A 25,538-nucleotide genomic window follows, 5' to 3' on the forward strand; every position below is an offset into this window, starting at 1 on the left:
GAAGGAAGCAAAACACATAACAATAAACATATGGTGCATCATAAAGAAAATCCAATATATACATATAATAGGCAGCAATTTGTATATCAAATTCACTAAGCACCTCTAACCAACACAACAAAAAATGCATATTCACGTTCATTCATTTAATCCCACTAAAACCAGACGCTCCCAATCAAGAAAGAAAAGCAGCTTAGAAGATATGTCACAAGCGTTTAATCTGAGGCGAATTGCTCAGGGAAGAATGAATTGAAAAAACTAAACAAGACAACAACAAAACAGTACTTCAAAGGAGAAGCTACAAATGGTATAACAAGATACAGGGTGCGAAAAAAGAAGACACGTAAATCCACCGAACTCTTCAAATGCTGCTCCCAATCATCGTAAAATCTTAGTAAATCTGCCAAGTGCATCTGCAGTCACTTGTATGAAAGTTGGCCAGCCTAGTATCACCATCAAAATCCGACAAGGGCCTTGACACATTCGTATCTATCAACATCTACCCATTACAAAATTCTGAATTCAATTATTACACTGGAAATCTTAACAGCTAAGTAAAGGAGAATCCAATGATGATGAAAAAGAAAAGAAGACAACACAACCAATTCGCTATTAGCTCTGACACTGAACATTTCTCACCTCTTAACTGCTGCATATGTAAACGAAACCAACAGCTGCAACTCAGATGTATGAGAAAAAGGTTGGAAAATTCTTCTCGCTTCAGCAGGAGAGATCATCGCACCTGAGATGGGGAGCACAGTAATCCTGAAGCATCTGCCCCAACCACAGCAAGATCACACACAGTACAAAGCTGTCCCTCCTGGCTTGGCACAAACCGGGAGCTGCAGTATGGACAAGAGACATCCTTCTGCCCACGGTATATAGGCACGTACGTCGCTCCACAGACCACAAATGGGTTTCTGAAATCATAATTTAGCTCAGAAGCATCTATCATGTTCCTCTCAGCAGCCTGCAGAACTTGCCTTGCCATCCTTGCTTGGTTTTCGACAGTGGGGTTAGTCTCCAGAAGCCGCCGAGCAAAGTTACCTGCAGTAGCAAGGTTTTTTGCCTTGTAGCAGACATTCATCGCATTCTGTAAGGCGAGCCGCAAGTGAGGCATTTGAAGATTGCAGTGAGTGAAGTAGGCCGCGAGTTCCTGCTGACGAACTGGATTGTCCTTAATTTCTCTCCTCTTAAGCTCCATTTGCATAGCCAAGACATATTCTTTAACAATGATGATCAGCTCCTTGACTTCATCAACTTCCCTTCTTGATTCAACCACAATAAGCGGAATTGTGTGGAGAATACATAGGAAAAGCCGAAGAGCCTCAGTAAATTTCCCGGCTGTGGTGGCACGATAACCAGCCTTAAGCTTCTCTTCCAATTGAGAGAAGTTGAACACAAGTGCTGGGGGACCCCGGACATTTGGGCTAGCAGACTCATTCCAACCACGCTCAACAGCTAGAGAGACTACTGGAGCAGAAGGAAATGCACATAGATAGGTGTGGCTGCCAGTGTGGAGATCAAGGAATATTGACCGCAAAGGAGTAAAATTCCGAATTCCAAGTTGCCTACTCAACAACCTCATTGCAGTATCAAAATTAACAGCAGCCGCATGTTCGGCAGCAAGAGATGATCTTTGAGTCCAAATTTGACTTACTGGCATTCCAGGAGTTGGGGCCACAAAAACCAGGGAGCGAGCATTGACCGAAGTCCTTGGAGTTTCTGCATCGGGAGGGAGCTCCAAATCTTCAAGATCCCAACCTCCCTCCTCATGTTCTTCACCAACTTCACCATCCTCCATAATAGATATTACATCTCCATTTGCTAAATCATTCACATCAACCATATCAAGTTCCTCTCCCCAATCACCTTCCGCCTCCTCTTCTTCTTCATCTGCAGTACCCCTGCTAACATTATCCAGCCCACCTTCAAATATGCCTTTCATGACTCTCAAAAGAGGCCAATCACCACCACACATGACAGGCATTGGGGGCATCAGAAGGCAAGGTTGCTTTCCCTCTGGCAAAAATGGAACAGAGTCTCCCAATTCAGCTTCCAATCTTTCAGCAATATCCTGCAGCCCATGAGCAGAAGCAGTAATATAGGCAAGAGGCAAGTGCCCGGCATTCTCTAATATCTTAATACGCTCTCGAACATCACCTAAATACAGAGCGTTATGAAATTGCCCCATGACATCATTCTTCACTTCAGCAATTTTCAACATTTTGGTCAGTTTGTCCATATTTCCAGTTATGAGATAAAGAAAAGAAAGCCTCTCGAAGTTCTTTGTTCTCTGATAGGCGTACTCAACAATTCCCGCATTGCCTTGACGAAGGGCCTCAACCCCCAATCTATACCAATGGTCCTTCTCATCAATTTCCTTAGCTGATGCAACTGCAATTTGAATGTTGCCACTCTCTAGAGACAAATTGAACCGTGTCCTCTCATCCTTAACAAAATGAAGAGCCACTTCAGGAAAACCCTTTTGCTGCAGATATGCAATCATAGCCTGTCCACAAAGCTGAGAGTTCCTTATCATGCTCATAACATGATCATATCTCTTCTTAAGGAGAGATAACTTAAACATATACTCTGTGGAATCGATAACTATAGCTCTATTCTTTCCATCACGATCCAAACAAAAGATGGTATTCCCTGCAACCTTCGTGATGTAGATAGGGACATCAAGAGTTCTAATTATTCCACTATCACCATTAGCGAGGCAGTACTTAATGTGGTTCAGTGTAGTGTAGATGAATACCCCATTGTCGTCCCAGGCTCCACTCTTTACACGAATGGTCTCATGGAGAATGCACTGGTGGAGAAACTTCTTGCCAGCAATAACAATTGCGTGTTTGCTGAGCAAGGCAACACTTTCCATGTCATTTGACCAAACAATGTATTTGATAAAAGGGGTCTGCAGATCACCAAGTACCAACCTCTGCTGGAGATCAAATATATAAACTCTGTCTTCTGATCTACACAGCAAGTTACCGGTTCCAGCATAAAAGATTGCATCTGCAGGGAAAGGAAGCCCGCTCTTCTTAACAATCTCATTTTTTAGATTCTTGACCAATACTTGATTACTACTTTTGTCAAGCACTGCAAACCTATTCCGAGCCACGAAAACAGCAGATCCTCCAGCACCTCTCTTTGCCTCTTGAACACCATCACCCCTACTGGCAGTGTCTTTCGCGATGACATACAGTTCATAAGATCCTCCATCAACATCAGAGCAAATAAGAACAGCATTTTCCGTAGGACTATAAGAGAGCGTCTTTGGACATTGGTTGAGGCTGGTAGATCCAGGGCGTCGAATAGGAATAACCTGTGTGTCCCGTTGACTAGAAAACTCATAACAGCGCAAGAAACGTTCTTTGGTGTAAAAAATAATATCACTGCTCACAGCAAAGGCAGGCCGCTCTCTCTCCAACTTGAACACTATCATGCCACTGTCATGACCAGCTGCCAAAAGATTCATTTCGGGATGAGAAGCAAGTATCCAGAAACGGTCATGCTCACGTCGAAAAGTTTGAATTCCAGTTCGCTTCGTTGCATCCCAAACGCGGATACTTTTGTCTTCTGAATTAGATACAATTATGTCTTGCTTTGCATGGAACATAACACAAGACACGTTGTTCATGTGCCCTCTGAGAGCGTCCACTTCCCAAGCCTTGGTATCTGCAGTCAAACATGTATATCACTTCAGTGAAAACATCGAATCTTGTGATTTATAAATCATGGAAGATCAAGATGCTTCTAACCAATTGTAAGCAACGAAAATAATGGCACAGTTACAAATTAGGTGCATTGTGGATTAGCTTTTGGCTTTTACTTTAACTCCTAAAGTGTGAAACCAAAGTTCATTATATGTTGTAAACCTCCAATCTTTAAACGTCTACATATTAACATTCAAGGTCACCTCTAATCAAATTTTTACATAACTATTCCACTTTTTCTTGGGGGTAGGGGAGCTAAAAAGGAACCGAACCAAACACCTCATTCATACTACTTTACAAAGAACTTTAGAAGAAACCAATGTCTTAGGATCAAGTACCGTTCATGCGCCATAACTTTACTTGCCGATCATCTGCTCCTGAGACAATCAAGGGAAGGGTGGGATGAAATGCAGCCCAATTGACCCCTCGGTCATGGCCTTCCAAGACATACTTGACAACAGCATCCACACCACCAAATAAGTCTGTATTCATCTGACTCAGCCGCAGCAAGTCATCACCGGGGGAAGCTGTCTTCTTTTTTAAGGCAGTGATATCCCATACACGAATAGTCTGATCAAGGGAAGCTGAGATGACAAGGTCGTCTTTTGGGTGGAATGAAGCACACATGACATAGTGATTGTGACCTGTCAAGACAGATATGCAAGTGCGAGACTGCCAGTTCCATATGCGAATAGTCTGATCATCACTGGCACTAACTATCCATGGATGTTCATGATGGAACTGCACAGTACGGATGTAATCGAGATGTCCTAAAAGGGTAAAAAGACACCTGCATGTTTTATAGTTCCAAACTTTAATCTTGTAGTCGTCTCCTGCAAGGGCAAGAAATTTATATTACCATCATTACAGTACACACATCATAGTTATCCAGAGAAAAAGTGGTATACACGACAGCAATTATCCAAAGAAAAGTAGTATACCATAGCACATTTTCAAAAGACTCCAGTCCAGTGTAGTTAAGGATGAAAAGCGCATCTAAGGCCCTGAGACCCTAGAATATCTCAGAAGCACAAAACGATAGGTGGGTGGGTGGGTGCGTGTGTGCGGGTGCGTGTGTGCGCACGCACTTGTGAGGGGGTTAATACCCAAGCGAATCAACATACAAGGACTTGCAAATAGGTAGAAGTAATACAAAGCCTCAAACTAAGACTATAGCAAACAAAAGAGTAAATCACGAGGGAGCAAGAGCACTAGTGTTAAGGACCAGAATAGTGAGAAACTACAGAAGCAGTTTGCTCTAAAAGAACAAAACATGCTTTGGCCAAAAATTTCAAATTTCAACCCACCACCATGGCTGAACAAATGAATGGATGCAAGGGTATTTTTGAGAGATAAAACATTTTTGGGTTTCTAAAAAGTTGAAGGGGCCAAGGGAGGACTTTTTCCTTTTGCCTCAATTGCTTCAGTGCAAAAAGTGCGTGCCTTGCTATATGAAGTTTTCCCTGGCTAGGAAGAAGGCAGGCAAGTCATCCCCTTGCCTCTCTGAACACCTGGGCCACAACAATATAGCATCTCGGACTACACCGATCAAGTCTTCATTGAATGAAATCAACTCGGCAATACGTTAATAGAGGAAAAAGTCGCATTCTATAGCCAATCTCCAATCTAAGATCACAAACCTCCTATACTGCAGATGATACAGTGAGAAAGTGAGACAAAATTTGGAGAGATCCATTATTAGATGATAACAATCTCAATGCATTGAAAAATTAACTTTGGACCAAGACTTCCAAGAGGATTGATCACTCCTGAAAATGAGAAAAAACACAATCACAAGAACGCATTTGCCCGAAATGTACTAATCCATTGCACTTGATTGGGACATGACATGATTATCCAAAATGCCAGATGTTTCTCAAAAGGATATACATTCTGATTAAAGGGTTTGCTAGCCAAATGGTCTTCAGGATCATACAGATATATTGCTTTATACACAACAAATTATATTTCTGATACATTGCTAAATGACTATACAGACAGCAAATTGTATGAAAGCGTCAGAACATTGGCTGCCATGTTAAATTGCGAAGGATCCAGGAAGGGAATATCAGATCCAAATGGGAAATTGATGATGTTACATCTTTTGAAGTCAATTTGATGAGCAAGCAGGAATGACTGCAATTACTTGATTTTGAAAATACAGAAAAAGAGTCTGCCATCCTCCAAAGAGATATGAGTAACAGACATGATCCCTGGGGTACCAGATACCATTGAGTGAAAATTCCCTCTCCTGTCTTTCCATTCATACATGTCAGATCCCCACACAGCCAATAAACGATCACAAGAAACAGGAGATTAAACTACTATGAGACACAATAGAAAGGAAACAGCTTTTAACTTGCTCCGCAGGATGATCATCTTTCCGATGAACATGGAACTGCAAAAGGGCAGCTAATACGGGAGTACATCAAATTTCACGAGAGCAGGATCCATTATCACATCAAGGTATAAATCAATACCTCCGGACACAAAAAGAGGTTGCGACTTGTGGAAATGCACCCCGCGAACAGGACCGTCGTGCTCATCGAACCGATCGATCAGAGTCCCCATGCGGTAATCCCACAGCTGGATCACCCCACTGTGGAGGGACGCGAGTATCCACGGCCTCTTACTGTGGAAACTGAGCCCCTTCACCCGATTACTCTTCGTCTCAAACTTCGTCAACATCCTCACCAATCACCGAAACCTCCGCCGCCGCAGCACTGCCCCGTCACAACAGACCATAAAACGCTAAGCACAAACCAGATCGAATCGTACGCAACCTAAATCGATGCAAGCGACGTTTCTTCAGCTGACGCGACAGTGAAAACGAACAACACACGAGCGGAATTCAAAGAGATCTAACCTCCCCGCCCCAACGACAGCATTGGATTGGGCAACGGAGATTCAGGCGTTCGCGATTGAAATTTACCTCGGGGATCAGTAGACGAACGAGCGAAGATCGGGCGAAATCCAGAACGTCACGGGCAATCACTGGATAAGCGTGCGTGCAGGGGCGTGCGTCGATCGGTGCGCGCTCCGAGAGACGAATTGATACAGAAGAAGAAGAAGAAGAAGAAGAAGAGAAGGTAGAGACAGTTGGTGAAGCTGTGAGCCTCTCTACGAGCGAGACAGAGAGAGAGAGAGAGAGAGGTGTCCTCGCTTTAGATCTGGTCCTGTGCGTCAGTATGAGGGAGAGCGCAAACAGAGAGGAGGAGGAGGATCGGGAGGGAATTTTGCAAATTGTAGAGGGTAAAATGGATAATTCGGAGTGTCGGTCGCAATTTCAGCGTTGATCTGTTTGAACTCTTTTCTACCGTCCCTTTTTTTTTTTCTACCGTCCTTTAGCAAAAGTAAAAATTGATAAATGCACCAAAAATTTTAAAATTTATCACGAAAGTACTTATAAAACTTTCAAAAAATAATAATTAAATCTTAAAACTTATCACGAAAGTGCAATTGATTTTTAAAATTTTCAAAAAGTGCAATCGAGTCCCAAAACTTATCAAATTGGTCTAATCAAGTCCTTTCGTCAGTTGTATTTTTGAAGTTTTAATATTCGATTGGACTTTCATGATAAGTTTTAAGATTTGATTGTATTTTTTGACTTTTTGAAAGTTTTAGGACTTGTATGCACTTCCTTAACAAATTTTAGGATTTGATTGCACTTATTAAAAGTTTTAGAACTCAATTGTAATTTTATAATAAATTTTAGGAGTTCAAGGGCACTTATCCCAAAAAAGAACTTTTTTGTACAGTCAGTGAATGAAATCCTGACCGTTGGATTGAGTTTTGAGGGCCGAGATCTTTTTAGTATCGTTGTCAAGCCAGTAGCCATTTGTTTTTCTTTCTTTTTTTTGGTTAATGCCACCAAAACCCTAAAGTAGTACGCCCGTGCTACATTTATCACAAACTAATTTTTATGTCATAAACACTGCCGAACTGGTATGCTCGTGCCACATTTACTCCAAATTGGTATAATTGTATCACATTTACCCAAACAAATTTTTATGTCACAAAAAATGCCAAACTAGTATACTCGTGCCATATTTACTTCAAATTGTCGCACTTATGCCATATTTACCCAAAAAAATCTCGGATTTACCACAATTTGGGAAAAACGTGACACAAATGTACCAATTTTGAGATTTTTTATGACACAAAAATTAGTTTGAGGTAATGTGGTACAGGTGACCACTTTGGAAATTTTTGTGACACAAAAATTAGTTTCACGTAAATGTGACACAAGTAAACAAGTTTGAGGTTTTTTATGGTATTACCCTTTGTTTTTTCAAAATATAGCCATTTGTTTAAGCACTATATTTATATGCAGATCTCCAAATAAGCACATCTCAACTCGAGGCACTCAAGTAAAGTTGTATTATTTGCTATTTGAATTGAATGGCTCAATGCTCTTGCCCTATAACTTCATGGAAGGTGTTATCGATCATCAACTTGACCATATCGACAAGGTATTTCATCATGTGACTGATCGTTTCATTCTGGTGTTTGTTAAGATTTCTCCTCATAGTAGCCAACTTCACAGGATTTGCCTCCAACTACATTCTTTGCTCGTCATTGAGTTGTCTTGGGATGTCGACATCTCTACCATGTTGTTGTTCTGCCATCAGCTGTCCAATCGATGACTCAGAATATCTTACTCTATCATTAGGAGGCTGTTCTGGCAAGTTGTTACCACCAGCATTGTCAAGATCAAGTTGATTCATTGTTTTCACTATCGTATTTCCTCAAATCAACACACCAGTCCCACTAGGCGTGCAAAAAAGATGTTTCTCCGGAATTGATCCCACAACAAAATATCTTTCATTGAAAGTCGTTCTTCAATTTTTAATTAGAGGAGATGAGGTCCCGTGGTGACTTCGGAAAGGAAATATCTCAGGTAAATACGAAAATCAACAACTTCACTTCAGATAGAGCTGTACAGACACAAATCGTACCACAATTCAATCGACGAAGGCTTGGCAAATACAGCCACTTTACAAGAACAAAACGCAAACAAATTATGCTGAAATTTAATCAATGATGTTGACACCTGATTTTTACCTCATTTTTTTTTTATATTTTCAAAAATTTCAGAATTAGCACTAAGAATCTAGGTCAAGCCTAAAAACCTATTTCTAGACAAAAAAATAAATTTTTTAGCATTTTTCTGAATTTTTCTTTAATTTCTTTTAGTCAAAATGAGCGACAAAATCAAGAAAAATAGTAAATGGAATCAGAAAATTCCATAAAAATAATCCTTAGTCTTCTTTTAAATCCAATTTCACTAATGCATCATTAATTTTGGAAAATCTCAATTGAGCATGTGTTTTTCCCAAAATTCATAAAAATCCAGAAAAGGAAATTTGATTGTCTGAAATGCATTAATGCAAAGAATGCATGTTTCCAGACCATGTTTCAAAAGTTTTTGGTCAACTTAAAACCAAATTTTCAAATAGTTTGTGGTAAGCTAAAAAAAACCACACTTCAAACAGTTTTTGATTAATTTCAAAATCACTTTTCAAAATAGTTTTTGGTCAACTAAAAACCATACAAAGGTTAGTGAAACCTTAAAATCACATAATTCATGGTCAAGGCACTCATTGTTTGAAGCCTTCTCAAATCCTGCTAGCGAGGAGTCACCAGGCGAATCATCAAGACCTCAGGCGAGAAGCCCTAGGTACACATTGTTCAAGTTCATTTTAAAGTTTTATTGGCGAGGAGCCACTAGGCAAATTTCCAAAGTCCCACTAGCGAGGAGCCACTAGGCAAATTTCCAAAGTCCTACTAGTGAGGAACCACTAGGCAATTCCTAAAGTCCTACCGGCGAGGAGCCACTAGGCAATTTTCAAAGTCCGACTAGTGAGGAACCATTAGGCAAATTTCTAAAGTCATACTGGCGAGGAGCCACTAGGCAATTTCCAAAGTCCTAGTGGTGAGGAACCACTAAGTAAATTTCCAAAGTCGTACTGGCGAGGAGCCACTAGGCAGATTTCCAAAGTCCTACTGACGAGAAGTCACTAGGCAATTTCCAAAGTCCTACTAGCGAGGAGCCACTAGGCAAATTTCCAAAGTTCTACTAATGAGGTGTCACTAGGCAATTTCCAAAGTCCTACTGTTGATGAGCCACTAGGTAAATTCCCAAAGTTCTACTGATGAGGAACTACTAGGCAAATTCCCAAAGTCCTACTGACGAGGAGTCACTAGGCAATTTCCAAAGTTCTACTGGTGAGGAACCACTAGGCAAATTTCTAAAGTCCTACTGGCGAGGAGTCACTAAGCAAATTTCCAAAGTCCTTCCGGTGAGGAGCCACTAGGCAAATTCCCAAAGTCCTACTAACGAGGAGTCACTAGGCAATTTCCAAAGTCCTACTAGCGAGGAACCACTAGGCAAATTTTCAAAGTCCTACTGGGAATGAGCCACTAGGAAAATTTCCAAAGTCCTATTGGCGAAGAGCCACTAAGCAATTTCCAAAGTCTTACTGGCGATGAGCTACTAGGCAAATTTTCAAAGTCCTACTGACGAGGAGTCACTAGGCAAATTTCCAAAGATCTAATAGTGAGGAACCACTTGGCAAATTTCTCAAGTCCTACCGGTGAGGAACCGCTAGGCAAGTTTCCAAAGTCCTACTGACGAGGAGTCACTATACAAATTTTAAAGTCCTATTGGTGAGGAACCACTAGGCAAGTTTCCAAAGTCCTACTGACGAGGAGTCACTAGGCAAATTTTAAAGTCCTATTGATAAGGTGCCACTAGGTAAATTTCCAAATCCTCAACGACGAGCCTCAGGAGTTCATGATTCGTGAGTTCGTCTTTAAACCGCGAAATCAGAATAATCATCATAATCACCACCGCCATCAATTCATACTCTTGGATAAGCAACAAAAAGATGCTCACAAACAGGTAAGTTTCTCTCCCTCAATCATTAAGAACCTTTCAAAATGTATTCTGAAAAGAAAACATTTGGATTAGATCACGAATTTCAAAGGCAGGATCCCTAATCAGTTGATGTGAAATTTCCATTTTGTCTTGTTTATTGAGTCAACTAAAAATTCAGGTGTCACCTTGTCTTTAAAATCAACCTCTAACGAGCTCAATCTCAAAGAGGAGCGGCTGTTAACATTTGATTTTTAGCTCTTTTTATTCATATTTTCAAAAATTTCAGAATTAGGACTAGGAATCTTGGCCAAGCCTAGAAACTTATTTCTAGACAAAAAAAAATAATTTTTTTAGCATTTTTCTGAATTTTTCTTTAATTTCTTTTAGTCAAAATGAGTGAGAAAATCAAGAAAAATAGCAAATGGAATCAGAAAATTCCATAAAAATAGTCCTTATTCTTCTTTTACATCCAATTTCACTAATGCATCATCAATTTTGGAAAATCTCAATCGGGCATGTGTTTTTCCCAAAATTGGGCAAAATCAAACCCGAATTGAACCAAAAATGCAATTAGATCTTTTCTAGTCATTTTTAAGTCATAGTGTCTTCACAACAAATGATTTTGGGACCTTAAATTATATAATGGTTGGTCCAATTGCACAATTTATCAAAGAAATTAGAAAACCCCAAAATTCAATTGAAAATTAGGAATTTTGAGCCCAAATTGGGAATCGTGTCCAATTCGAAATTTGTCGAACCATGAAACCATCATTTCTAGGGCTAATCATATGTAGGTAATTCAATTTTGGCACCAATTTTGCCTAATCAGGTCATTAAGACATCGAATTGAATAAAACCCCAATAACCCGAATATAAAAAGCTAAAAATCTTGGACATGATTATGACAAAAATTGGGGAAAATCACATATTTGGGTTCAAAATGTGTTGAGGAATTCAATTTTGGGGTTTAATTTTGAACATTGGGTCAAAATTGAGCTTAATTTGTGAATTTAGACCAACCCGGGTCTGCTGGGTCGATCGGGTCAACCCGACCTGACCCGGGTCAGTCTCCTTCTTCGCCTGACTTGCCCAGAACATGCTAAACCCAAAAAATATCTACTCCAGCCCGAGACTTTGCCGACTTAATCCGAGCAATTTAACACATGAAAAACTCCGATTCCAACTAGAGAATCTTCATCTGGCATCAGAGATTCGATCCAACCGATTCAAGGCCGGTAAATAACAAACTTTGGGCGGGAAATTGATCAACAAAAAGAAGCAAAAACTGAACATTAGGAGAAGAAGGTGCTCGAGGAAATTCCAGAGAGAGAGAAGAGAGAGAAACAATGCAAAAACAAATAAAATCTAGAGAGAGAATAGGGAGTTGAGGTCCTCTGATCAAGTGTCCGGCGCCGACGAACGGAACGGCGTCGGTGAATCGATCATTCAAGGTGAACCTCCTCCTCTGTTGATCTGTGCCGAAGCTGGTCATGAAGCTCTGAAACTCGAGCTCGGCCGGCGTGTCCAGACATTCCCCGATGAAGCTGAAGTCGCCAGATTGAAGTCCAAGTACCGAGGAAAAGCTCCACGATCGCCATTTGCTTCGAAAACTTCATCTGATCCTTTGTCGAATCAGGTAAACATTGCTCATAGTCACGGTTTTTCCAAAATTCCAGAAAATATGATTTGACTCAATCTTGTTGTTCATGTTGTTCTAATCGTGATTTTGTATTTCTGGATGTTCCAAACTTGTTTCTAATCATTTTTATGATGTTTGATTGCATTTTTTATTGGAAAACATGCATAAAATGTCACGGTTGCCCATTAAACCACCTCACCGGAGTGTCGCCGTGGCCTTAAACCACTCAAGTTAGTCTTTCTTGATCTTTGCTTGATGTTTTGTTAGTGATTAGAATCGAGTTAGATAGTTAGGGCGATCGATGAGATGATATACATTTCTGAGAAATAAAGAAGAACAGTTTGCATGTTAGGGTGTTTAGGTTGACTTTTCGCCGGCCGGCGAACGTCTGCCGGTGTTCCAAGTAGGCTAGACTGAAAATAGAACACATGGACATTACAATGGATCAATCGGAATGGCAAAATAGTCGTCGGAAGGTAGTCGGCGACAAGCCCAAACCGGCGGCCTCGAAAACGTTCAACACAGTACCATGCCTATTAGGTATTTGTAAAAATGCCCCAATGAGAAATGCCAAAAACGGCGCCGTTTTGGCGCTGTGCTCGCTGGAGAAGACGATCGGCGCCGGCGCTGGCGAGGCTCGGTTCAGCCAAGCAGAACCGGATTGAACCGGGCCGGTCCGGTTCATTTTTTCCGGCGGGGAAATTTAAAAAATAAAAAAAATCTAAAAAAATTCAATAAAAATTAGAAAAAAATTAGAAAATTCATAAAAAAAAAATACAAAAATCAGAAAAATACAAAAAAAATTTCAGAAATTCGGAAAATTTAAAAAAATTAGAAAATTTCATAAAAAAATCAAATTTTTTTTTAAATTCATAAAAATCCAGAAAATTCTGAAAGCTAGGGGTGTCAGAACCGAACCGAAAATTCATGCATTTTCGGTTCAATTCGGTTTCGGTTCGGATAATAAATAAATGAATTTGGTTAACATAATGGTTCGGTTCGGTTCAAATTGGTTCGGATTTCGGTTTTTTAACGTGGTTTTCTTCCCTTCGCGCGCTCTCTCTCCTCAATTTCACTGTTCACTACTGCTCACCTCTCACTGACTTTTCTCTCTCTCACACTTTTTTACTTTATTCTCTCTCTTCCTCTGTCTTCGCACTCTCACTGCTCTCCTCTCTCTCTCTCTCTCTTTCCTGCTTTATTCTCTCTCTTCCTCTTCCCTCACATCATTATCATCTCCCAAAAAGTGACGAAACACATTTTTCTCTCTGGCTTCTTGAAGTTGGGCCAGGTGCCGCGCTTGAGGTGCTCGGAGGCGATCCGCGACGGGTTGGAGGCGGAGAAGAAGGCCTCGTAGAGGGAGTGCCGGAGCTTCACGGCCTTGGCGAGGCCAGTGTCGGCGTTGTGGACGAGCATGGGCTCGAGGTGCGCCCAGTACCACGCGCCCTTCCCCTTGACGGCCTTTGGCCGTAGCATGACAAGCCCCTTGTAGCGCTTGTTCACGGCCTCGGCAGTCAGCTCGTCGGCCGATGCCGACATCGAGACCGAGTCCACCTGGGCCGGCGACGGCGGCTCCAAGGTGTTTGTGATGGCCACCATTAACCAAACGGGTCGTCCGAGTCCCGGTCCTCGCTTTTTTGTTGTTAGAGCGAGTTCAGTCGCCGGAAGTTCGGTCTCCGGCGAGTGTCCATGGCCGACTCCGGTGATCTGGTGGGGCCTTTCGGTGGTGGGTCATCAATTGACCTGCTTCTTGATGGGAAGAAGAAAGAAGAAGCAGTCTCACAGAGAAGGGAAGAGAGAGAGCGGAAGAAGAAGACGAGGAGGGGGAAGGGAAGAAGTGCGAAAAAAGATAAAAGAAGAAGAAACCGAAAACCAAACCGAACCAAACCGAACCAAATCGGCTTATCGGTTCGGTTCCAATTCAGTTCGGTTCCTATTTGGTTCGGTTCAAGGAGGCACCCTTAACGGTTCGGTTCGGTTCGGTTTTTCAAGAAAACCGAACCGAACCGAACCGTTTACACCCCTACTGAAAGCACAAATAAAAAATGTGAAAAATTTAGAAAATCTAAAAAAAATTAGAAAATTCGAAAATTCATAAAAATTTTCAGAAAATGATAAAAATTAATTCTCGGTTAATGAAATTCTCAGAAATTCAATTTTCGAAAAAAAAAATCAAAAATTTCAAAAATTCACAGAATGGTTCAAAAACACTGTGGCCAACCTTGAAAAGTGAAATTTGAATTTTTAGAATTACCCAAGTGGCATTTTTAGAAAATTTCAAATTCAGGGATAATAAACCCTAAAAAATCCTAAAACCCTAAAAAGACACAAATCATGGAACGAATAAGCCTTTAGGGCTTCATTAGGGTTTGGATATTTTTTAGGTGCATTTTCATTTTTAGAGACAATTTAGGATTGATTGATTTGATTGACATTGATTGTGCATTTAATTCTTGATTGATTTTCCCGCAATTAGAATAGATAAAATTAGTGGGTAAGCCTCGGATACTTGTGTGACACGTTAGACATCGTATCGCTCTTAGGTACCGAAAGGGCGTTAGGGATCTCGATTTGGGATCATTAGCATAACCAAGTCCCCATACTCAGAATCTCTGGTTCGTAGAATCGTGGTATTTCTCCCATACCCCGATTAGGTTTCTAGTCAACGCTAATGACTAGTGGCGACTTTAAAATCGAAAATTTAGATCAAATACGAAATTACCATCCGCTGTCACGTGAGGTATGATTTGGGAGAGACCTTTGCACGGAAATGCCTCCTTAGCGTGCAAACCCTGAAAACCCAAAAAAAGCGCGGCGCGACAAATGACAAAGCTTGAGAATACAAAAATGCTACATTAAAATTTAATCGACGACACAATACCCAAGATAAAGATACACGCCATAACTTAATCAACGACACGGATCTAGAAAATGTTTGTCCCGAATTGGATTCCAAATTGATGAGTTAGTGGGAGCTTATCCATGCAGTTATGCACTCTTCGAATAGGAATCCATTTTCTAAAAGATCCTGGCTTTCATGCTTTGGTGGGTCTCCGAGATCCTTTCGATTACTTATGTTGTGTTGAAGGGATATCAATATAATCCGATCGATTGCGTAAAGCCCACGGTAGTAAAGGAATTGGGGAAAGTATACAGAAAAGGCAGTTCTTTCTATTATATTAGTATTCGATTAGTATTAGTTAGTGATCCCGGCTCAGTGAGTCCTTTCTTCCGTGATTCACTTTTGGCACGAGTCCTACATTTTGTTTCTGTGGACTGAGGAGAAAGGGGGCTCAACGGGAATAGGATTGTATCATGAGAGAAGCAAGGAGATCAACCTCTTTCTTTTAAATGGATTTTGGCAATGAGTTGGACTCTCGTGTTGATACGAACGAATCATCATTTTCGCGGAGGTAATACGATCAATGGTATTTAAAGTGGTTGTGCAATAACCATTAATGAGCGGTTTTCTAGTGGTTATATCCATGTTCCTCCATCTCCGAAAGTTTTGTGTCCATATTCTTACAATGCTATGATGTTGATTCCAAACGGTTGTTCATTTAAAAATGCTTGCTTGTTGCTCCACGAGTTCAATCACTTTGTTCTCTGGTGCATCAAACTTGTAACCGCATCTTAATGCCCTTTATGCGTTCAACTTTCTCTTGACGCCTTGATAGTTTACCAATCTCATTAATCTATACATTTGTCAACCATTGTTAACCATACGCCATTGCACATCGACAATTGATCGGTAGTAATCACCGTATTCACTAATATTGATATCGATCCTTGTGGTCGTCAACAATGGGTCACATGCTTGATAATATTTATGCTTTAGTCACGTGTCTATCCATATCAAGAACCTAGTCACTTTTTGGTACAAACACCTGTGAAATGCCTGAATTTTATCAAGGTCTTAACGTTGTCCACAACGAGCCAAACCAACAGGAACCAACTACCAGAGCTTAATGGATAACTAGCGAAGTACACTCAACTCGACGCTCTAAAGTCTAACAAGAAACTAAATACACCGTGAAAGACTAAAGACCCTTTCGAGGAACTAAAGAATCGGCCAACTAGGATGAATTTGAAGAGAGTAGCCTAATCGACTTAGACGAACTCGCATCCTAGGCCCTAAGGTCGTCCTCGATGGTGTGCTCGTCGGACCTGGTGGAGTCAACATGCTTCTTGTAATAGTCGATCACCTTCATCAAAACCCTCGCAGTGACGCAGGGTAAAGAGATTCACTATCGGCACAGACGTCCCTAATCATGTGCTTGATCGTCTGCGACTCGACAGCCGCCGCCTCATTGTTGACACCTAATTTTTAGCTCATTTTTATCATATTTTCAAAAATTTCAAAATTAGGTCTAGGAATCTTGGCCAAGCCTAGAAACCTATTTCTAAACCCAAAAAATAATTTTTTAGCATTTTTCTGCTTTTTTCTTAATTTCTTTTAGTCAAAATAAGCAAGAAAATCAAGAAAAATAGTAAATGGAATCAGAAAATTCCATAAAAATAGTCATTAGTCTTATTTTAAATCCAATTTCATAAATACATTGTCAATTTTGAAAAATATCAATCGGGTATATGTTTTTCCCAAAATTGGGCAAAATTAAACTCGAATTGAACCAAAAATGAAATTAAATTTTTTCTAGTCATTTTTAAATCATAGGGTCTTCACAACAATTGATTCTAGGACCTTTAATTGCATAATGGTCGGTTCAATTGCACAATTTGACATAAAAATAACAAATCCCCAAAATTTGATTGAAAATTAAGAATTTTGAACCCAAATTGGGAATCGTGCCCAAAATGAAATTGTCGAAATGTGAGACCATCATTTCTAGGGTTAATCAGGTGTGGGTAATTCAATTTTGGCATCAATTTTGCCTAATCAAATTAAACAAAACCCTATTAACCCAAATATAAAAATGAGAAAACCTTGGGCATAATTATAATAAAAATTGGGGCAAATTATAAATTTGGGTTTGGAATATGATGGGGAATTCAACTTTGGGATTTAATTTGAAAAATTTGGTCAAGATTAGGTTGAATTGACGAATTTAGACCTACCCGGGTCTGCCGGGTCGGTCGGGTCAACCCGACCCGACCCAGGTAGCTTGTCTTCCCTACCCGACTTGCCTAATGCACAAAAAACCCAGGAGAACCAACTCGTGCCCGCAACTTCACTGACTTACCCCGATCAAATTAGCACGTTTTAATCGATTTGGCCAGCTAGAAAATATCCAGCTGGCACCAAGTAACCGATTGGAGACCGGTTCCAACAAACTTTGGGCGGGATTTTTTATCAACAAAAAAAGAAGAAAACTGACTAGGGAGAGCAGAAGCTGTTCGACGAAATTCCGAAGAGGGAGAGGAGAGAGAAATAGAGAGAAAACACTTGAAATCTAGAGAGAGAAAGGAGTAGAGATCCCCTAGGTCGAGTGATCGGCGCCGGTTGATTGAACGGCACCGGCGAATCGACTGTTTTGGGAGGATTTCCTCCTCGAGTGAACCAGGAGGAGGCTGATAGGAAAGGCCTGAAACCAGGCGTTTTTCGGCGTATTCAGACCTGTTCCGACGAAGCTGCGGCCACCGAATTGAAGACCAAGTGTCAAGGAATGAGACCGCAGGCGTGGATTACTTCAACAATTTCGTTTAATCATTGGACGAAGAAGGTAAATATCATTCACAGTCATTGTTTTTTCCAGAAATTCCAGAATAGTGTTTCGGTTTATTTGTGCATGTTTTTCTATGGATTTACTATATTAGGTGCCTAAAATGTGTTCTAACCAGGTTTTACTTTGTTTGATTGCATTTTTGATTGAAAAATATGCATAAACCACCTCGGCCGTGCATTAAACCCCTTCGCCGGAAAATCCGATGACCTCGCCGGAGCATTGTCATGGCCGTAGGGCCATTCAAGTTAGTTTCCCTGACCTTGTTTGATGTTTTGATGGTTGTTAGAACCGATTTAGACGGCTAGGGCGGCTAGTGTTAAGTTTAATGTTCTGGAAAATTTTGCTTAGGTTATTGTCATATTAGGATTTTCTAATCGGTTTTTCGCTGGCCGGCGAACGTCTGACGGCGACCTAATAGGACTAAACTGATACTAGAATATGTGGACTTGATGATGGTGCAAACGGAACGGCGAAATAGTCGCCGGAAGGTCGTCGGCGGTAGGTTCAAACCAGCGACCTTGAGAACTTTCGAACTTGTTTGGTGCCTACCAAGTGTTCGGGGAAATGCCCCAATGAAGAAGGCTAAAAACGGTGCCGTTTTGGCACCGTGCCCGCCGGAGAAGACAATCGGCACCAGCGCCGGCGACGGCCAGTTCGGTCTCGGCCGAACCGGTCTAAACCGGTCCGGTCCGGCTCAATTCGCTAGCGGGAAAATTCAAAAATAAAAAATCAAAATCAAATAAAAAATCAAAATCAAATAAAATTTAGGAAAATCAGAAAATCAAATAAAAAAATAAAAAAATCAGAAAAATTGAAAAAAAAAATATAGAAAAAATTAGAAAAAATCATAAAAAAATTTAGATTTTTTTTAGAAAATTAGCAATTTCGGGATTTTTTTAGAGAAATCCATAAAAAAATAATAAATTTTAGAAAATTCATAAAAAATTTCGAAAAAATACAAATAAAAAATTTTGAAAATTTTTGGAAAATCAATAAAAAATTGAAAAAAATGGAAAATTCATAAAAATTTCCAGAAAATCATAAAAAAATCAATTCTCGATTTAAAAATTTTTTCCGAAAAAAAAAATTTCAAAAATTCACAGAAAGGTCTAAAATCATTGTGGCCAGCCATAAAAAGTGAAATTTGAATTTTTGGAAATACCCAAATGGCATTAAAAAATCAAAAATTTTGAAAATCCACAAAATGATTCAAAATCATTGTGGCTAGCTACAAAAAGTGAAATTTGAATTTTCAGAAATGCCTAAGTGGCATTTTTGGAAAAGCTCCAAATTTTAGGGGTTATAACCCCTAAAAAACCCTAAAACCCTAAAAATGTATAAATCATGAAATGAACAAGCTATTAGGGTTTCATTAGGGTTTGGGTGTTTTGTTTGATTTTCATTTTTAGTGACCAAATTAGGATTGTTATGATTGATTTGCCATTGATTGCGCATTTAATTTTTGGGTGCTTAATTGTTTGATCATGATTAGATTAGTGAATGGACCTTAGGAGTCCGTGTGACACGTTAGACATGCCATATCATTCTTAGGTACCGAAAGGGAGTTAATGGTCTCAATTTGGGATCGTTAACGTAACCAAGTCCCTTATTCAGAATCTCTGATTCATAGGATCGTGGTACTTCTCCCGTACCTCGATTAGGTTTCTAGTCAACCTACCATAAATGATTAGTGGCGACTCCAAGTTCAAGTTTAGATCAAATAAACCCCGCTGTCACATGAGGTATGGTCTGGGAGAGACCCATGTAGAAAAATACCTCCATTCTAGCACGCGAGAGCGTGGCGCGACACTCATCAACCTCGAATTACTCGCCGCAGTGCTCTCAAGAGACATGGTTTTTGAACATTGAGAGAAAGAGAGAAAATCACTAGTTTGAAACGGCAAAATATATTTATTTTATTCCGTTGGGCGAATTTTCAAAAATGCCCCAAAAATTGGAGCTAGGTCCTCAAAGTGTCCCTTAAAATTTACCTTGTTTAAAATATTAAAGGTCATTACATTCTCTTCTTTATTTTCATATTTCACTTCCGTCAAAATTAGGTTTGTCGAAAGGAGAAATTTCCAAGAAATCTAGTTATTTTTATATTATTGAACAAATGTATGGATTAATTGTCAAGTAGAATCTAGAAGAATTTTAACAGAGATAGATTTTTAATGCAGTCACATATTTATACACTTACTTGTGCCACCATAAAAGAATTTCCATGAATTTAGTCACACATGATATTAATTTTTGTCAATCCAAAATGATGAAATTTCACTGGCATTTTAACAAAGTTTCTTATTTTTCTCAAAACTTTGATTCAATTAGATTTGAAAAGTTTCATGTTGGGGACTGTAATTGTGATTTTATTTTGAAAAATCTTTAAAGAGAGTTTTTTTTTGTTCTGTCCAATCACCCCTTTGTATGTATATGTATATAAAAGACAAATGATAAGAAATGGTTCAATGGTGATATGTACAACATAAGTAAAAGTTTATAAACATGTGACCGTGTTGTTGACACCTAATTTTGTCAGTCTGGTAAGTCATCCTTTCTTATAAAAAAAATAAAAAGGTTAGGATAGTAGAAGCAACAAAAAGTAGGCAAATAAGTAAATTAGCAAGTAAATTGGAAAAATAGTATGAAAAAAAGGGGGTTACCAAGCCTAGTCACGCGAAGCTCAGTCCAACTCAACTCTCTTTCCGCATTTCCCTTTTAGCTCAGCCCAATTTCGTGCGTCTATCTCAGTCCAGCCTAGCTCATATTTACTCTTTCAGCCCTCACCTTTCTTAGCCCGGCCACTTCTCCGTCAAACCCAATTTACAATCTAGCTCTCCTACTTTCTCGGCCCAGCCAGTTCCCTCTCTCCCTCACGCTTGTTGAAGTGAGCACGAGCATTGGCTCGTGAAAGGAGCGAAAGAAAAGGACGGTAGCACGGATGGCATGAGGGAAGTGAAACAATGGAAAAAGGACACGCATCTTTCGAGAATGATGAAAAGAATGCCCTCATAACCTATTTGAAGGCGTCACGAAAAGCAGAGAGGGCAACAGACACGAGAGGAGGTTTTTGGAGATGTTATTTAGGAAAAGAAGGGTCGCTCGAGGGTTTTAGGAAAAGTTCTTCTTCTCTTAGTCCAGTACTCATCCTTTCGGTGTCCATTCTCCATTGCTGTTGTTTCGCCGCTTAGTCCAGCCATCTCGGCAAGCCCCCTATCTCTTTTGCTTTCGTGCCTATTCTTGGTGGCCGCTTTTGCTTGTGACGTTTCCCGGTTTCCCTCACATAGATTCGATCAACGTTCACTGGTGGTTTTACAAAACCTCGCGAATTAACTTGGGTTACAGGTGTGGTTCTAGCTATATTGACCACATCCTTTGGTGTAACTAGTTATTCCTTACCTTGGGACCAAATTGGTTATTGGGCAGTCAAAATTGTAACAGGTGTACCGGAAATTGAATTACCCACATATGATTAACCCTAGAAATAGTGGTCTCATGGTTCAACAATTTCGAATTGGGCACGATTCCCAATTTGGGTTCAAAATTCCTAATTTTTAATTGAATTTTGGGGATTTTTTATTTTTATGACAAATTGTGCAATTGGACCGACCATTATGTAATTCAAGGTCCCAGAATCATTTGTTGTGAAGGCACTAAGGGAAGAAAGGAAGAAAGTCTCACACAAGCATAGAAATGGAATCGAGACCGGGACTTTCAAACAGGATAACTCTTAGGACACATAGAGATATAGCTATTCTCTTTCTGACTTTCCCCTCTCAGCAGGAATTGACTCTACTCTTCGAGCAGCTAAACGCCTATGGAATTAGTGAATTTGATTGAATGAAGATAAGCGGAAGAAGAGACTAAGAATGAGCGGAAGTTTCAATTAGTGAGTCAATTACATCCCTTGTTTAAACGGGCGAGATATCCTCATCGAAGAAGGATTTTTCAGTCCTTTGCCATTGTTAACCATTGGTCGTTAAGGCGTATTCTCAAAATACCTATATCTACAGCTGTGGCAATAGGCACGTGATTTGGTAATACGCCAATTTGTCCAGTATTAGTAGATAAAATGATTTCTTTCACTTCTGAATCCCAAACAATTCGATTAGGGGTTAGTACACAAAGATTTAAGGTTATTTCTTCAATTTACTCTCCATTTCTAAGTTCGTAGCCTTCGCAGTAGGTTCATCAATGTTACCTATTGTAAGAGTGGATCTTTTTTTATTTCCTATTTATTTGGACTCCGCAAGAATCTATCGATATTTCCGATTCCATTTTCTTGTTCCTAGGATATTGAAGAGTAATAAATTGATATTTCGTTCCTTCACAGAGAAAGGTTTATTCAAAGTCATAGCTCAGGAAAGACAAGTAATAGAATCGGAATAAGCTTAGACTTTGGACTTGTTGATTCTCGATTTCGTTCCGGGAGTTCCTTGATATTAAGGTGTCAAGGCGGTCATAGAAGGTCACAAGTGGAAGCAACCGATGCTTTGGTCACTCAGTTGACTTAAAACCCCTCGCCGGAGTTCGAACATCGTCGCCGGAGCATCACCATGGCCATAGGTCTGTCAAGTTAGCTTCCTTCACCCTTGTTTGACGTTTTATTAGTTGTTAGAAGCGATCTAGATGGTTAAGGCGAGTAAGATAGTTACATAGATTCTGGAAATTCAAATCTTTCGAGCTTAATTTGCGAATTTAGTTAAAACCGGGCTTTCCGGGTCGACCGGGTCGACCAGACCCGGAAATCCATCTTCTTCGCCCGACTCGCCCAAAACGTGCAATAAACCCAAAAAGTACATCTTCGAAAAGCCCGTGACGAACCAAAACAAACACACCAATGCTATAATTTTCATCGGCAAAAGTACACCAGAAGTGCCACAACTTGTGTACGGAGATCACTTTGGTGCCATAACTTTTTTTCGGATCACTTTGGTGCCAAGTCGGAGAAAAATAGATCACTTTAGTGACTCCGACCAAAATTCCGGCCAAAAAGCTGACCTGGCATTTATATTAAAAAAAATGGTCTGACTTGTACACGTGGAAATTATGTGACTTTTTTTTGAATTTTTTAATTTTTAGAAAAAAAAAAGGTTGCAGCAGCGGCGAGGGAGCCCTCGCCGCTTCTACCGCCAACCCACCACCGCCGGGAAGGGCCGGCAGTGGTCGGCGAGGGTCGCCAGTCCCTGGCCGGGGTCCGGCGACCCTCGCCTCACCCAGCGAGGGCCAGATGTGGCGAGGCGAGACCTCGCCGTCGCGACCCAGGCGATGGCGAGGTCTGGCCTCGCCTTTGCTGGGCGAGGCGAGACCTCGCCGTCACGACCCAGGCGATGGCGAGGTTTCACCTCGCCCAGCGAAGGCGAGGCCGACCTCGCCGTCGCGACCCAAGCGACGGCGAGGTCGGCCTCGCCTTCGCTGGGCGAGGTGAGACCTCGCCATCGCCTGGGTCGCGACGGCGAGGTCTCGCCTCGCCGGGCCCCGACCAGGGGCCGGCGACCCTCGCCGACCACTGCGCGCACCACCATCGGCCCTTCCCGGCGGTGGTGGGTTGGCGGAGCAGCGGCGAGGGCTCCCTCGCCGCTACTGCAGGCTTTTTTTTTTTAATTTAATTTTTTTTTAAAAAGTACACGTCAGCGGGTTAAATGGCGTCGTTTTTGGTTTTTAATGCTGACTGGACCTCTCCAGCGAGCCGTGGACCTCTCCGGCGAACCATGTCAGCGCCACATCGGATTTCCGATGAGCCACGTCAGCATTGGCACTAAAATAATCGTTTTTCAAAAAAGTTGGCACCAAAGTGATCCGAAAAAAAGTTATAGCATCAAAGTGATCTCCGTACACAAGTTGTGGCACTTCTGGTGTACTTTTGCTAATTTTCATCATTATTTTGTTTTGGCTCGTTTTTCATGGGGAACCCTCGAACAAGAGTGGAAAAGGTGCTGAACAGATTCAGGTTTATCTTGGACATGGAATCTGCCCGTTTGAGTCGTCGTGAGCCACAAAGCTCGATCTTTTCTTCCTTTCGTCCTAGAGATCGTGCCATTCTGTAAGTCTGTATCATGGTTTTCATCTTCGCTGGGAAAGATCTTTTTAGGTCTTCTTCTTCCTCACCAATTTGGTATCATCATCTTTTCTGTGTTTTCCTCTTTCTCCTCGGTCTGATCTGGTTCTAGTTAATTTGTCGTATTTCCAATCTCTGGTGCCGTCGATCTAATCTGGTTCCTGATATCATTGGTCTTCTCATTTATTTATTTCTCATAGCCCTGTGGGTCTTGTGTCATCGGTATGCACGAAGAAGGAAGGATAATCAATAAGAAAATCAAGGATTAGCCCGTTAGTCATTCTAGTTAGCCAATTATCATTGCCTTAGTCTGGAATTTTTTTAATAGGAGATCAGAGTGGTTTGCCTTAGAGGTGGAAAATTCGTCCACCTGGTTTTATCAATTTGCAAATTCTTCCTCGTTAAGAAGATGTGAAAGCGCCTTTCTCTCTATAATAAGGGTGCGTTCCGAGGTGTGAAGTGGGAGAGAAGGGATTTCAGAATTTGGGTTTTGAATAAAACGACCTTTTCCTTTTTTTTTTCTTTTTCAATATATACTGCATTAACGCATATGATTGTCAAGCATCGCAAGATTTTTCCTCGAAATGTAGGTGTTTGGAAGATGAGAATGCAGTTCCTTCTCAAAGAACAAGATCTTTTTTTTTCATTCTTGAGAAAAGAGAAGCCTGCGGATCATGCCCTTATTTGATTAAATGAGGGCACTTCAGGTCCTTATTTGATTAAATGAAGGCACTTCAGGTCCTTATTTGAAATTTTCTCTTGATTTAATCAAGTGATGAAGCCATGTCCTTCTATCTAAGGGTGAGCATGGTAGAACCTGTAATTTGAGAACCTAACTAGTGGGAACCTGTAGATTCCACGTTTCAAGGTGCAGGGTAGGTTCCAGATTCCAAAAATTGGGAAATCTGTTTTGACAGGTAGGTTTCAGGTTCTAGGTAGGTGGAACTTAGAACTTGGAACCTAAAACCATTTTTGGTAAATTTGTCATACAAGTTTGGGGTTTTTGGTAATCAAGAAATTAGTTTAGGGTAAATTTGTCACGGCGTACTAGTTTGGAATTTTTTGTTGTCAAAAAATTAGTTTGGGGTAAATTTGTCATATGTGTTCCAATTTGAGATTTTTCGTGGTATTAACCTATTTTTTTCCCCTTAAATTTTGGAATTTGTCTTTCCCTTCTTTTGTCCTTTTTTTTTCGAGTTTCTCACTAGACTCAAATATAATATACTCAATTTGACTTAAACCTAAATTGTTGACTCTCGAAAATGTGTAGTGCTTTTCTTCAAACATTTCTTTCGAGATGCGAAGAAGAGCGTCGTATAAAGAGACTACCCTGGTCCTTTCGAAGGGGAAGGCAAGCAGTAGGAGTAGGGCTTTTTCTCTTCCAGGAAATGCCACCGAAGTAAGAAGTTTCCTAAGAAGCAAAAAGGATATCGCTCGCTTCATTTCTCAACTGACCGCTACTTGCGAGCCAATATTAAAACTTGTTCGGAGAGAGATAAAGTAAAGACAGGGGAGTGGAACGAAGATTGCCAAGCTGCTTTTTAAAATAAAAGAG

The 25,538-nt window shown here is 40.6% G+C and overlaps 1 protein-coding gene across 3 annotated transcripts; it reads right to left on the reverse strand.

The window, feature by feature from the left end:
• Positions 1–285: 285 nt before the first annotated feature.
• Positions 286–6,936, reverse strand: LOC115688621 (coatomer subunit alpha-1-like). Of its 3 annotated transcripts, none has more exons than XM_030614511.2 (4): positions 6,655–6,936; positions 6,203–6,445; positions 4,061–4,555; positions 286–3,684 (listed from the first exon to the last, which is right to left on the reverse strand). In XM_030614511.2, the coding sequence occupies exons 2-4, from the start codon at positions 6,408–6,410 to the stop codon at positions 734–736; spliced, it is 3,654 nt and encodes a 1,217-aa protein (XP_030470371.1). In that variant the 5' UTR covers positions 6,411–6,445; positions 6,655–6,936; the 3' UTR covers positions 286–733. The 3 variants fall into 3 exon arrangements, with proteins under 3 accessions (XP_030470371.1, XP_056161832.1, XP_056161825.1); XM_056305857.1 differs by having other exon boundaries at positions 6,203–6,473; XM_056305850.1 differs by having other exon boundaries at positions 6,203–6,505.
• Positions 6,937–25,538: the final 18,602 nt, after the last annotated feature.

Source organism: Syzygium oleosum, unplaced genomic scaffold, assembly GCF_021117445.2.
Source record: "Syzygium oleosum isolate NSW1041296 unplaced genomic scaffold, Sole_v2.1 Sole_v2.02, whole genome shotgun sequence".
Lineage (NCBI taxonomy): Eukaryota > Viridiplantae > Streptophyta > Magnoliopsida > Myrtales > Myrtaceae > Syzygium > Syzygium oleosum.

Bases quoted from the DNA above. Each gene is read 5' to 3' on its own strand.
- LOC115688621 (XM_030614511.2), bottom strand. From the start codon at position 6,410: ATGTTGACGAAGTTTGAGACGAAGAGTAATCGGGTGAAGGGGCTCAGT. The intron at 4,556-6,202 runs GTATTGATTTAT...TTGCCCTTGCAG, and splicing joins ACCTCTTTTTGTGTCCGGAG to GAGACGACTACAAGATTAAA. The intron at 3,685-4,060 runs GTACTTGATCCT...GTTTGACTGCAG, and splicing joins AAAGTTATGGCGCATGAACG to ATACCAAGGCTTGGGAAGTG.